The sequence below is a fragment of the Oculina patagonica genome, chromosome 5 (assembly GCF_052425735.1).
Source record: "Oculina patagonica isolate OP01 chromosome 5, crgOcupat, whole genome shotgun sequence".
NCBI classification, from domain to species: Eukaryota; Metazoa; Cnidaria; class Anthozoa; order Scleractinia; family Oculinidae; genus Oculina; species Oculina patagonica.
The window spans coordinates 24450468-24465706 of record NC_135762.1 but is presented as its reverse complement, the minus strand read 5'-3'; the positions used below and the strand labels follow the sequence as shown (position 1 = coordinate 24465706).

The 15239-nt window shown below is 39.6% G+C and overlaps 1 protein-coding gene across 1 annotated transcript; it reads left to right on the top strand.

The window, feature by feature from the left end:
* Positions 1 to 1756: 1756 nt before the first annotated feature.
* LOC144653431 (uncharacterized) lies at positions 1757 to 6487 on the top strand. Its single transcript, XM_078513419.1, has one exon. The coding sequence runs from the start codon at positions 1757 to 1759 to the stop codon at positions 5504 to 5506; it is 3750 nt and encodes a 1249-aa protein (XP_078369545.1). The 3' UTR covers positions 5507 to 6487.
* The last annotated feature ends 8752 nt before the right edge of the window (positions 6488 to 15239 follow it).

The window sequence follows — 15239 nt, the reverse complement described above, 5'->3', positions numbered from 1 at the left end:
ACTTAAAACAGGACTTTTTCTTGTCATTTTCGTGTAGCGCTTAATAAAATAATACAGGCAGAAATTGCGTCTGTTCGAAATATTTTAATAAAAGGCCGTTTTATAAACCTAAATGACAGACTTCCACACCATTTCATATACCTAAACTCGTGAAATCCCTACCCTTTTGTATACCTGAAGCCTGAAAAAGGTGCCCCTTTCGGGCGGTGCCTCCCCGTATAGGCCATTATAGGGAGTACCCCCCCCCCCCCCGGGAGGATTGGTTATTTATTTTATTGCCATTTTCATAAAATTGTCTAGGGCATGCGCAATGGAATCGCCTGCCACATTCCTGATTCCAATCACGTGGTACAAATCAGATTTGACCAGATCTCGCCTTCCGCTTCGCCTGCGAGATCTGGTAACGAGATTAATGGTTGAGTTTGAAGCCTTAAAACAAGAATGTCCATTCCATCTGGCCGCCAGCTTTTGATTATTGGACGTTTTGAAGAGTATTTGCTCGCTTCTGGCGCTTTTGTGGTGCAAACCTGCCCTGACAAGAGCTGAATATTGAAATTGTGATTGTTGAAATTGTTTGGGACTTACCACTTCACGGGAAAAGCTTAAACTTTCCTACATCATTGATATAAATGTTCGACCCGACCTTATTCGACGTGAGCGTTAGAGGCTTCGGAGAAAAGATGTTTTAAAAGATTTCAGTGCCTGGTTCGCCGTGCCGTCCGCTTTCTTCCATTTTGAAGATTTTACACAAACGACTAGTTTGCCGAAGTCTTTATTCTTCAGGTATGTCACTGACTTTTCTCCCTTTTCCGCCGAAAAAAAACCGATAACATGTCTTCAAGTCGCTTTGGGTTTTAATTTTTGTATTAGGTGGTTGTTATGGAAAATAAAATTTACGAAACTCGTTAGCATTTGTTGATTAATTTGCTTGTTCTCATTATTTCACTTCAATACCTATTTCTTTGTTATCGGACTCCATTTCGCTAGAAACCGACAGAAAATACTTGTGTTGTTTGGGAAAATACTTTCATAGCTCAAATTTACGACTAAAAAGCTTTTTGAAGTAGCGACGACGGAACTGAAAAGTTTTTTCGCTTGCGGGAACACAGCGGGCGATCCCGAGCGGTCAAGATGGCTCCATCTTGACCGCTCGGGTAGCCAATCAGAGCACTGGATTCGTTTTATCTTGACAGCTCACGGAGCTAGTAAAATAATAAGATTTTAATATTGGCGATGTGATAAGTTCTCGAGGATTGACAGATATCCCAAATAGCGTTAGCGTGACCCGATTTGTAACCTTCATTTTCTTTTTAATTTTTCGGTAAGCTGGTGTGTGTTGCGGCGGAATGTTTTGTTTTCTGTTTTTTTTTTCTCCATATGGTAAAATACCCTTTTTGGTCAGCTGAAATACTGACTGACAAAAATGTTTGTTATGCTACACACAATTCCATGGTTGGTCGCACGTCTGACAGATTTCCATCCGTTCCAACATGATGCAAAGCAATAATATATTTAACGCGATAACGTTTTTGCGACTCCTCTTTAAAGTTAATATACGTTTGTTTAGCCACTATCAAAATATTATTCAAATATGTTTGTAAGTCTCGAAACCAAAAACTTGCGAAAATAAAATGCGTGACAGAAATTGCGTGACGCGAACCACCCATGCTGATCGGTTAATGTTGGTGCAATATTTCCGAGAATCTGACAAAGCGACATCGCACGCTTGTTTTACGTATCGTGCTGCGAATAACACATGAAGATGGCTTCTTTTATCTTACGATTCGCGTTCCTCATGCTTTTAATTTACCAGAGTTCCGTTGCTCTGGGAAGGATGACAACTATTTTCATTTCACCAAACGGCAGGGACTCTAAAGGTTGTGGAAATTCGAGTCAGCCGTGCTTGTCGCTGGATTTCGCCATCTCGCTTGCACGCCAAAACGGGGCAAACTGGACACAAATATCAGCAGCAAAGGGCAATTACTCGATGAAAAACAGCTACAGTTTTACAAATGTGGTAAACTTTGGTCTGGTAGGAGAGCGTTTAAATCCAGAGGATGTAGAAGTCACATGCGAGACGAACGTAAGCCTTTCATTTATCCTGAGCGACAATATATTCTTCGAGGGAATCAAGTTGCACAAGTGTGGTGGATGGCATCGAAGCTCCGTTAATGCAAAGAAGCCTTACCGCGGCTTAGATGGAGTCAATTTTAGAGCTGCTTTGGATTTTCGATACTGCAGGAACATACGACTCACTAATGTCGAGATTTCGTTCTCCCCAGGCCTTGGTTTGAATTGTTATGATTGTGGCGGCTTGATCAATTTTACAAATAGCGTGTTTGCTGACAATGTCGCTCTCTATAGTAACACAACATTCTCGAATACAAGTTCAGCTTCTAAAGGCCTTTCAAACCAAAGCATAGACTATGTGTATTCGGGAGGTGGTGTTTATTTGGCTTTAGATCCTTATGGCCATAACACCGTCAATGTAACTCCAAGTAAGCACGACTCATTCCAGCATAATAACAGGTACATTTTCCGGAATTGCCGTTTTCTCAGAAACGAAGCCGTGTGGCTTAATGGAAGCCACGAGCGTGACTTTGTCGACACGCCAGAACTTCCGTTCAGTCGTGGGGGTGGATTGGCGATATACTTTCGATCGAATGCAAGTGGTTGCACCATTGGTATAGAATCGTGTGTTTTCGAAAGTAACCGTGCACAATGGGGAGGAGGCCTTATGCTGGAGATGAAAGAAAGAACAGGAGACAATATTTTCACGATGGAACACTCAACATTTGAAAGGAACAGTGGATTTCTCGCCGGTGGAGGGGCTCGAATAGGCAACCTTATTGAAGAGGACGGGCGTCGTATAAATACATTCACCATAAACAACTGCTCGTTCGTGAACAACACGGGGATTTGGGGAGGTGGTACTTCTATTTACGGAACGACAATCCCCGGTATTATTGATCAAAAAGATGTAACTCAGTTCTTTTTTACTCAGTGCCACTGGTTTGACAACACTGGAACCGTTGGAGCCGCCATTGGAGTTTTTCTGTCAAATCAAAACGAAGACCAAATCGGACCTGAAGTTCCGTATCATATCAGCTTCAACGACTCATCGTTTCTAAGAAATCAAGTCATCCGAATGGAGGACCTCGTGACAATTGGAGAAGGCGCACTTTACAGCGTCGAAGTGCCTTTGATATTCCGCGGAAACGTGACTTTTGTCAACAACACTAAGTCTGCCGCAGCCTTAGATGGCTCTACAATGGAAATACACGGCAACCTACACTTTATTAATAACCGAGGATTCAGAGGGGGTGCGTTGGCCATGTATGGACGTTCAAGAATCATTTTCAACGAAGATTCCTATCTTCTTTTCCAAGGAAACGAGTGTGAGGACAAAGGTGGAGCTTTGTATATCTACGCCCCTGGACCGCCTCTGGTTGGTTTCAATGCAACTGGCAAAAACACTCACGTCTGCTTCTTTGGATACTCGGATTCATCTGTGGATTATGATGACTGGAAAACAAAGGTTGTCTTTCAAGGCAACAAAGCGCCGTATTATGCTGCAGGGAATGCAGTGTACGCCACGACGTTAAAGAACTGTCGGCAAGCTGGGGAACCACGTCAAAACAACTCCGTATTGCGTTGGAAATTCGTCGAATTCAGAGACGCAAATGGGGTAAGAATCTCCCGGAGGAAGGAAGTCGCCACTGACCCGGTAGACATAGAGTATAATTCTGCCGACTGGAAAGTTGCCCCAAGCGAGGTTTTTAATGCCTCAGTTGAATTACTTGACGAGATCGGCAATTCCGTTGTTGGTGTTGTCGTTGTTAAAATTATTCCACAGCCGAAATCATCGTCAGTCGAACTTTACACCCCTTCGCCTTTGTTCATTGCAAACGGAAGCATTTCGTATCTAAAATTGGCTGGAAAAGCAGGCGAGAAATTTTCGGTAGAAATAAGCTACCTGGGAAGACAGGTATTAACAGAAACGATAACTGACCTTTCATTAAAACAATGCAATCCCGGGTTTATGCCCAGGAATAAAATATGTGTTTGCATGGATTCCACAAATGATGGTATCAGAAGGTGCAAGGCAGATGGAAAAACATTTTATCTTCAACAAGGCTACTGGGCAGGATCGGTCAATGGCAAATTTGTCACTCATTTTTGCCCAACTGGATACTGTAACTTTACGGACCGAAACGCGATCGAGCATAAGTACGTTCCCAACAACGTTTGCAATAACGACCGAGATCAGAAAAGCTTGCTTTGCGGAAACTGTAAGGCGAATTACAGCGTGTTGTTTGGAGGAGAAAGTTGTTCAAGCACTTGCTCTAACTGGCACTTGTTCCTGCTTCTCTTGTACGGCTTTATCCTCCTTCTCGTGGTCATGGGAGTCATGCTCATCGATCTCGATTTCTTCACCGGATATCTGAACGCTTGGTTGTATTCCTACCAAGTCATGAAGGTGATAACTCCCGACGGCTTTACATTCGACCCTTTTATCGAGTTTGTCATCGGCCTTGCCAACTTTCAGTTCAAAACAGGCGGAGGTGGTATTTGTTTTGCTGCAGGCTTGGACGATGCAGATAAGTTAGCGATAATGTACGCCCTGCCTACGTACGTTTTGGTGTTGGTTATTTGCTTAGCCAGAGCCGTAAGTAATCATCCCAACTGGTGGTTTAGCAAAAAAGTCAGAGCCGCCCCATTCCGCGCTTTCTGTACCATTTTTGTCCTCTGCTACACCGACATCACCCGAATCTCTCTGCGCATACTGCATCCCGCTGCAGTCGGATCAAAGATCGTGGTGTACGCAAACGGTAGCATTGATTTCTTCACTGGAAAGCATATTGCGTACGGAATCTTGGCGATCCTGTACATTTTGGTCGTGGTGTTGCCATTCCCACTAATTCTTCTGTTTCGACCTTCCCTCACTCGTCGCCTGTTTCCGGTGGTGAATCTCAATCGTTGGAAGCCAATATTTGATGCCCTCCAAAACTGTTTCAAGGACAAGTTTCGCTGGTGTGCAGCTTTCTACTTCCTCTGTCGATTTGTTATCCTGATCATTGCCACTTTCATGCCTTCAAGTCCCATAAAGGGAGCCCTGCTGCAGAGCGTCTGTGTCTTGATCCTCCTCACGGTTGCGTTCTTGAGGCCTTACAAGGAATCCGCGGATGTCAAAGAGGACGAGGAAAGCTACGAATGGATCAACATGTCAGACGTAGCCCTGTTAGCAACGCTGTCACTCATCGCCATCTTCAGTTCACCAGTCGACTCGACCAAGTCCGATAGCACCAGGTTGGCTCTGAAAGTGTTCGTGTATGTTTTGGCCTACATTCCTTTGATCGTGTTTGTAATGGTGGCTATCAGATGCGTCAAAAAATGGCACGAAGCCAGGAAATTGCACAGGGAATTAACTGAGCCGGAAATGTCCGCGACCGACTTATCCGACATCACTGATGAGGCTGCAGCCGATTATAACCAGCGTACATGACTTAATCAAACTCTAACTGCACATGCTCGTCCACTTGTCTATAAACTGACGATATCGAGTGTTAACATGTCGCAACTTGAAAAGAATTGTGATTTGATGTGCATATGCGATGGGCTGTTTCTACAGCCTTTTTGCACGATGTCGCCGGAGAGTTAAAATAAGTTGATCGTATGACTTAGCCACATCAGTTAGTGTTTAGGATTTCGTGATATTAACAACATCTGATGTTTTATTTTTCGCATATTTTTATTTTTATAAATCTGGTTGTTTACTTCGTTTGAAAGCACGTTTGACTCGACGAACAATGTTTTTCCTAATTAGTCTTATTTTTCCCCAAAGTTTAATTATTTGCATTTAATTAATATAATTCATCAAGGAAAAGGTTTTTTTAATTGATAATCAATGTTGAATTACAGGCTTTTTTAGCATTTTTAAGAGGAAGCATATCAAAATTATCGAAACTAAACTTAGCAGTCCAAAATGCGCTGTGACTAAGCAGACAAACAAACAGTTCGTTTGTTTGTTTGAAACGTAAGCCGGTGACTTGTCAAATTGATAAAAAAGGGACTTTTGCATAACTTTAACCAACATCTGATGTTTTTTTTTTTCGCAATTTTTTTTTATTCTGAGTATATCTGGTTGTTTACGTCGTTTGATAGCACGTTTGATTTGACACAAAATGTTTTTCTTAATTAGTTTTAGTAGTCCCCAAAATTTAATTATTTGCATTTAATTAATATAACTGTAGTAATGTGTTCCATTAAGGAAATGTTTTTTGAATTGATGATCATTGTTGGATTTAAGGCTTTTTAGCATTTTTAAGAGGAAGCATATCAAAATTATCGAAACTAAACTTAGTAGTCCAAAATGCGCTGTGACTAAGCAGACAAACAAACAGTTCGTTTGTGTTCGACGTATCATTTACTAAGAATGATTTATTGTAACGAATTAGTGATTTAATAAATCTATATTGTCGTAAGATGCAGGACTCCCCAGTATTTGGTCACCGAATCAAACAATCCCCTCATTTATTAAAGCTACAAAAGTCACATATTCACAATGGGAGGCAAGTCACAATGGGAGGCAAGCGTGGCCGAGTGGTTTAGGGCGCTGGTGTTGTAATCCGGAGGTCACCGGTTCAAGGCCTGCCCTTGCCACTAGCTGGATTTGTTTCTCGGTTGTCCCGAGTTAAAATCCTCGACCACGCTTTGTATATAGCCAACTGGTCTGCCTCCTGCCAGTTGGGATTTTTAACCTTGTTATGTTCATTTATAAATTATTTGTTTCCTCTGTTTCAGTGGCATGCCTGTAAACTAGCTATCTCGTTGAGATATGAAGCTAAGTGCATGACCACTATAAACATATATATATATATATCTTTTTTTATATATATATATATATTCACGCCGTCATTTCATCATTTGCAAAGCGAAAGAAACCCGGGGGTACTCTAATGGGGGAATTGGGCTAGGCTGAAGGCGCAAGATCAATTACATTTCAGGCTAGGCAAAAGGGATATTAAAAACAAAAACATACACACTGTAGCTGTTTAATGGGATAGCATTTATTTCTTTTTCTAATTCTAACATTTCATTTTCAGTTATTCAATCTAGAACAAAGACAAACTGGGCTTTGTTACATCTTCAGTAGATTTCGGTTTCAAACATAAACGTGTACATTGTCTGGTTGTTACATCTTCAGTAGATTTCGGTTTCAAACGTAAACGTGTACCTTGTCAGGTTGACAGGCGCTGTTATACAGACAATACCATGGCAGGACGTAACGGCCTTTGGCAAAATTAAGAAAATTCTGCTTTAATTGCGACACCACTTGAGAATGCGCCTGATTTCCATTGAAGAAAAACTCCGACAGACCGGCACTTTTCACCACTGAAGGACCAGCGCCGCCTGAAATGTTAAAAATAATAATAAAATATACAATTAGAGCTTAGTCTAAGTAACCTAAACCATTAACAGTGATCAACTTCAAGTTTCTCATTTCATTGTAAGTTCATTGTCAAGTAGACAGGTGACTAAAATAAAGAAAATCATGCATCGACAAGGGAATTTTGTTATGGCAATCACTAAGGAGATTTTGCATTGCATTAGTCTCAATAGTTCTCCTTGAATTTCGTTTTACAACTCTTTCCTAAAATGATGAGATTTTCTATTTGCATAAGCTGAAAAATCCACTTTTATTCAATTTGTCAACGAATTGCGAAATCGAACCGCTACCGAGAATAAAGAGGTCAATTTTCCAATCTTCGGGGAAAATATACTAATCAGAACAAACATCTTTACTCTATCAACAATAACGTTTCTCGAAAAATCTTTAAAATGCTACTTCCTTTGTAAAGCCTCTGCACCTCAGTGAAGAACTAAAAATAATCTTTTTTGCCTTCTCAAAACTTCCTTACAAAACGGTTGAACGGTTGAAATAAAGTACAAGTTTAATTCTGTATTGATGGTCAATTTCCAGGTCCAGAACTGCTTCGAGGACAATTCACCGCCCTCTTATAATGTTTTTCGGGGCTTTTTTAAGGCCTCGAATACAACATTTATTTGATGAATGATAAAAGAGGGGAAGAATGTTACCAAACCAAGGGCTAGCATTTATGTTACCCAACTGATTTCTAAAAAGGACTAGCATTTATATGTTACCAAAACATACTTGCACAATCCGGTCATGGGAGCTTGGCGCTTGACTGAGGAAAAAGAGAATGTATTTGCCAAGTGCCAGCGTTATCACAAATGTACAACAAGGGAGGATGATTAACAAAATCAGTGCCGGTTTGACAAGCCACTTGGCAAAATGCAGACGAGCCATTCATCACGGTTCAAACAAACCAAGGCACCGTTCTTGGGAGGAGGGTACATAGGACATTTGGCCCCTGAAAAACAGTGACATGTATGTCAAGTGATGAAGTTTTGCCAAGTCGAATTGCTCAGAAAGATAAATAACCGGTATGCAATGCATACTAAGGCGAGGACGTTCCAGTAAAGCAAGACAGTATGTTAAAAATTCCAGACAAAGAACTGAGAAGAGACCTTTCGGGCTTCGTTTTTTTGTTGTCCTATTTCAGACTGTGACATCACTCTTGAGAATCACTCCTTTCAGAAAAATTCTCTTGGTATTCAGATAGTTTAAAACAAGTTCTCTGGGGAGCATCATGTGATTTTGAAATGTGCAATTTACACTGACAAAGCCAAAAATGTCTATTGAGTGAAAATGCGAGTCCAAAAGATGTGTGATTTACAGCAAGGAGCCCAAATGTGTGACCACTTTTAATTAATTCACATTCTTTCGTGCAAGGAAAATTGTTAGTACATTAAAAGTGGTCACCCTTTTGGGCTCCTCACTGTAAGTCGAAAGTTGAGACACTGAGACATTTGCTTTAAAAGGGGGGGAAATGGGTTTGTCAGGTAAATAACATTTTTAAATACAGTACTTTGTTTCCGGTGGTGTTTTTAGTTGTGCATTCCAACGAAAGGTTAGTTTCTAACCAATGTTACTATAATTAATAAAAGGCAAATTGTAAGCTGCTTTGATCACAAAATTGGCACGATTTAATTCGTACAACTCTAATAAGATGTCTGCACTGACTGTACAATCTGTAATGTAAATTTTGTGCAGTAAGTCCAAAAACTTAATATCATTTAGAGGTAAAACACGCAGTGCAAGGAAGTACAGGTTTCCAGGAAGTAAAGTTGATATAGCATCTTGATTTACTCTTGTTAAATTTAAATGGGGCTAAAAGTTGTTTGCACTTTCTGTACAATTTGTGATGCAAGTAAGTCCAATAAGTCCAACATCTTGATACAGTACATGTGGAGTCTAGGAAGTAGAGTTGATACAGTGGTTTGCCAGTAATGAATTTGAATTGAAGGATCTTTCAGTAGCAAATCCAGAGATGTTTTACACAGTTTATTTTTTTAACTTAGGTGTTATTGCTATATGGTTTTCGCCGTGTTTTGTTTAAGATTGGGCTTTCTATATATTGCATAGAGGCAGAATAGAGGCCAATAACCAGTTCCAGTCAAAGCAGTTCCAATGCAATAGCCACATTCATGCTGCTTCTTGACAAAGTGCAGATTAAACATATTGAAGCAATTAGGACAAAACACAGCTGTCAGTGGATTCTTTGAAAACTTCTGTTCTGTAAACATAATAAAAGAAAGAATCAATTGTTAAAAATTTTATAATTGTTTTACACATATTTGTTTAGACACTAAGACTGATTAACTACAACAATTTATTGCAACATAAGTAGTTACTTAAAATTTTTTTTTTCTGAAACACATCTTTCTACATGTACACTATGCTTCTTAAATCATTTACTAGTTATTATGGTCTACAAAAATGTATATACTCTTTTTTGGTTGCTATTAAACCACCCAGCTTTAAGGTCACTTTAGTGTGTCTTGAGAACACCAGTTTGGACTCTTGATTTATTTAGATTTGTATAAATGTGATCAATTGTAGTTCTGTTATCAGTGGTAAAGCCTGAAATAAGTTTGTTTGTATCCATATTTTACAATCACTTATTTATAATTACTGCTTTGCACACCATTATTAAAACCAATGTTGAAATCTGACCTAGTAGTATACGAAAACGTTCTGTTGACAGAAGGGATCGCGAATGAAGCCCTCTTAATGCTTAGTAATCTATAAATTCCAGCAAATTAAATATAACAACATCTAGCAGATATTTAGCCTTTTAAAATCGTTATTTCGATTCCATAAATACTTTGTCCATTATGTTATTTAATAAAGTACATGTACAAGCAAACTGATATAAATTTTTGATAGCTCACCTCAGCAGTTGTGGCAATATATTCTTCTGCACTTCTCCTCTTCAGTTAAAGCTCAGGTTACAATGTCGCCAGTAGTTCAGATCACAAATATATCAATCCTGATGTTTAATTAGCCGTGCTTATATTGCTTTCAATGCTTTATATCCAGTTCAACTTCAGTCTTGAAAGGCAAAGGTCTGCCGAAACAGCACTCGCCAGCTGACTCCCAGCTCGTAAACCACAATTTAGTTCGGTGTGTCGATAAGGTTTTTGTGTACTATGATATCTCAATATGTTTGGAAGTGAGCGCAAAAAAATATCAGCTACTAATGTTACTTCGAGTCAAGGCTTCTGGCTGCGAAAAAGTCTCGAATAACCAAGATGGCGGAGGAAAACAAATCTCAAGCCATATTCTTAGTTACCAATTCCCCTCGGTTCGAATCATCACATCGCCCATCGCCCGTTGTAAACCCAACCGATTTATCGCTTCATAACATAAGGCTCGAGACTAACGTCCTCGCCTAAAAAATGATATCGTGGCTAAACCGGGATGACGGTTGGTGAGAGTTGAGCTAACTGCAAGGATAAATTAAAATATGCCGAAATGATAAATGTAAATAAATTATAAGTTGTAAAATAAAGGCTTATTCCAGAAAATTAGTAAGTTAGTTTGAAAATCGCCTCCTTACTGCCTGAAATTCACATACCCACCATTTGATTTCTTGGTAAGGCAATTAAACCTCAAATAGCTAAGAATGAGGCAGTGGGACTATAAATGATTCTTTGAGGACTCTAAGGTTCGTGTGGCACTATATTTTTACCAAAGCTGTAGGTGAATGGTAGACTGTGCATGATAGTTTATGTATCTAACACTATATTGTCTGGGCAAGCACTATCGGTCTCTGAGACAGGACTGAGCCAGCAAGTTTCGCCTCTACGTTGCTAAGCGACTGTCCTGTACACAAATGCGCACAGAAAACCACGTTGGACGTATTTAATAAATTGTTTGATTGTTTGAGTGAAAACAATTTATAAATTTTGTTTCCATCACACAATGCAGATTTTAAAAAGGTCCTTCCGAAGTTTTTCAATGTTCAACCCTTTTAATAGCTTCGGTCTTAAGGCATAATAATTTTTATCTAAGGCCCCGTCCACACTGACCCAAGTAAATTTGAAAACGCATCTTAAGCTTTTTTTACCCGGATAGCCCAACACTGAAACGGCGGTTTCGGTCACCGAAAACGGTACTTTTCAAACCCGCTCTCCAAAATGGGTAAATTTGAAAACGCCGGCTAGGTGGTGTACGGCGAAAACGGGCGAAACCTGGTCTTTTTGAAACCGCTGACGTCAATTAGTCTTGTGTTCTCGGTCGAAACAAAAGGAAACAACGTGCGATGAAGCGATCGTTTTCAAATTTACCCGGGTTAATGTTGACAGGGCCTAAACCAGCCTAAAAATTTTTGAAGACGCACGGGAACAACTTGAAAAGTTTTAGCCTTAATTTTCCAAGCTGTTATTTATTTCCATCCTAGCCATCACATTGGTAATATAAATGGGCCATTATTTTTAGGTTTCCTACTATTTTGGCTGTTCAAAACTCTGTTAAATACATGTTTAGATCTGGGACAAAGCCCCTGTATTAAAAGTAAAACGTCAGTCAACTCGACGACGTGGTAATACACCCGACTCATTTTGCCCTTGAATTTTAATTTAGTGTTACATTTTCATCTCTCTTCTCATAAATCAACTCTAAATTGATAACGGCCTTACCTGCTGAAATCTCTGATTGTAAAGCCAAAACGGCGAGTAAAAATGCGATCATCATTTTAAAAGCTACGAGTTATACAGCGTTTTGAAATTGTCTCATAAAGACTAAACGACATCTAGATTTATAGCAATTCGTTCCCTTAATTAATCTGACTCATCAATCAAGTAGGTGGTAATAATGAAAATCGCTGGATGGCTGTTTGTTCATCTGGAACATGACAAAAAAAACATGAAAGATAATTTTGTTCAGTGCTACACATGTAACAAAGAAACTTTCTTTTTCTATCATTTATAACTTTAAAACCATGACAACGAAACTCTCTAAAAATAATAATCAATACACTGAATGAAAACATCATTTTCGCTTTAATTGTTTTTTTCTTAACAAATTTTGTGGTGCATGTATTGTTGTCTTTTTTTTATCTTTAACATTTGTCTTTTCAGAGTTTCTGTGTTGATATTGCAAGTACGTATCCATAAATGGTGACCACTTTATTCATTTTGTCGATCGTGTTGCACGGCAACAATGTTGTTCGCAGGGACACGTCGCAGCGACAAAATCACAATGCAGGGACGGCGGAGCAATTTTCCAAGTGGGGGGGGGGGGCTGACTGGTGACTTGAAGTGGGGGGGGGGCTTAAAAGACTTTTCTCTTAGTAAGTCTTTATTTTTTTGAAAATTCTGGGGGGGCTAAAGCCCCCCCCCCCAGCCCCCCGGCTCCGCCGTGCCTGCAATGTGTACACACGCAGGAAAATGTAGCGAGGACATGTTCCCGAGACATGTCGCAACGACACGTCCCTTCGTGTGTGCTGATTATTTTTGGCACGCGCGACACGCACTTTGAAGCTGTTTTGTCCCTGCGACATGTTGCACGGAATTTAACTCGTTGAACTTCGTGCAACATGTCGCAGGGACAAAACGTTGCAGGAACTTGTTTTGCACGTGCAAAAAATTATCAGCACACACGAGGGTATGCGTCGCTGCGACATGCCCCTGGGGCATGTCCCTGCTTCAACTACTTGTGTGTTAACATATTTTAATTTTGTTGCTGATGCATGTCCTCGCTACTCGTCCATACTCCACGTCCCCTCAGTGTGAATAACACACGCTTTTGTCCCTGCTACATGTTGCTGCGTCCTGTCCCTGCGTCTTGTTCCTACGTGTGTGGAGACCTAATGTATTCTTAACTTTTATTGTCCTCTATAAATCCAGTTGGGCTGCTTGATAGTTTCGCTGTCATGTTTTAATTGAGGTCCCAAAAAACTAGTTATAATCGCGTTGAATCAGCGCAATACCCACACAAATAGCAAAATAGAATGCGTTGTTTCCATTCTGTATTGCAACGTAGGGAAATGAATTATTACCAGAGACATTGCTACATCTTGAATTTACATTAGGCCATCCCAACAAATGTTTCGTTTCCAATCGCCCGACAGACCCATTTTTTTCGAAATGTAAAAAAAAAAATCCAGATTCACTAGTCAAAGAGGCAAGAACTTTAATTTACAATCACACGATCTTGTTTTATAAACAACAATTGGTATGATGTGATGTTCTTGTCTTTAATTAACATCGATACTAAGTTTTTCAAAGGCTGTTTCGTGCCAAGGGATTAGCGATTGTTCCAACATTCTCAATAAGATTGACTGAAACAAAATCTTTTGGTTCTGCATCTCCTGGCTTCTTAAATGAACCCAGACCCCTTAAAGTGTTCATTCTTCTTTTTTTTTTTGCCCGACCGACCGACCCACCATCACAACAAGGGGGGGGGGGAGGGGGGAGGATGGGAAACGAAACATTTTATTGGGATGGCCTTATTACATGAAATATTCGCGAATTTCGCGATCTTGAGATGCGCATATTTTGCGACACTAAAAATTTCGCGATTTTGCGGAATTTTGTATTTTGAATCACTTCATTTTCGCGTTTTTGAGTAAGACGCAATATACATTTCCGTGGCAGTATTATTTAACATGCCCTTGATTATTTAAAACGACGTTATCAAAGGAACAATAACGTCAAAATTAACAAAAACGCAAGGGTGAGACTAAATCTCGGCAATAGCAACAACAAACTTCTCGCTATGTCTACAAGTAGGTCATGCTTGTACGTGCACGAGTTATTGTTCTTGAGTCAATTGACGACAACATTCATTTACATTGAAGATTCCTTCCTTCAGTGGTACTAAACTTATTCTTTCTTGATTGTGAGTCACTTAATTTTCGCGTCATGTTATGTTCGCGACACTTATTGTTCGCGTCACTTTAATTTCGCGATATTTTTGGAAATATCGCAAAACGCGCGAAATTAACCTGTCGCGAAAATTTCATGCAATAAGGTATTTAGGTTCAAAGTGGCTAAATAGCGACTGATAAATTGGACGTAAACTTACTGTTCTAGCTCAATCCTAATTCATGCTTCCCGTTTGTTGACAGTTAAAATAAAAAACAATATTAAGACAAAGAAAAAGCAAAAAGTTTAGATAAGTGTTCTTTGAGTTATTTATTAATTGACAGTTTTTAAATGAACTTAATAAATCTAATGTCACTTATCCCTAATTTTTTTATAAATCTGATTTTTATAGCAATTAAAATAGGTTGAACATCAATTTGTTTTTTCACCTGGAATCTTACACAACTTTAAAACTACTTCTTTTCACCGGAAATTAAACTTTCGTGACATTGAATTTTTAAAACTCGCGGAAATACAAAGACGCGCGTAAAAAGTCATTTTAGTTGGCGCAACATTTTTTATTCCACATATGTCAAGTGCAGTGTAACCCCGGTATAACGAACGATAGCCCACAGCCCAGTAGTAGTAGAATGCAAAGTTTTAAAAAAGTTCTCACTAAATGAGTAGTAAGTGCCTTTAAAACAATTCAAAGTTCCACACGTTTCGGGTTCAGCCCTTCGAATTTCATCAGTGGAAAGTCCAGATTTTAGTTAAAAACGCTGGTTTGCGCCATGAAGACAAATTTGAGTTTAAGGGTGCGCCGCGAGGAGAGCGCGCGACAACCTAAAGAACATGGTAGAATGCACTTTGATAGTAAGATAGCAAAAAGAACCGGCTTATAACCAACGGAACCCGTTATAATGTGGGTTGCCGTAGCGTTAACTTCGCTTACAGTTTCCTCTCTTAAACGCTCGGTGACCCCCGTTTTTTAAGTGATATAT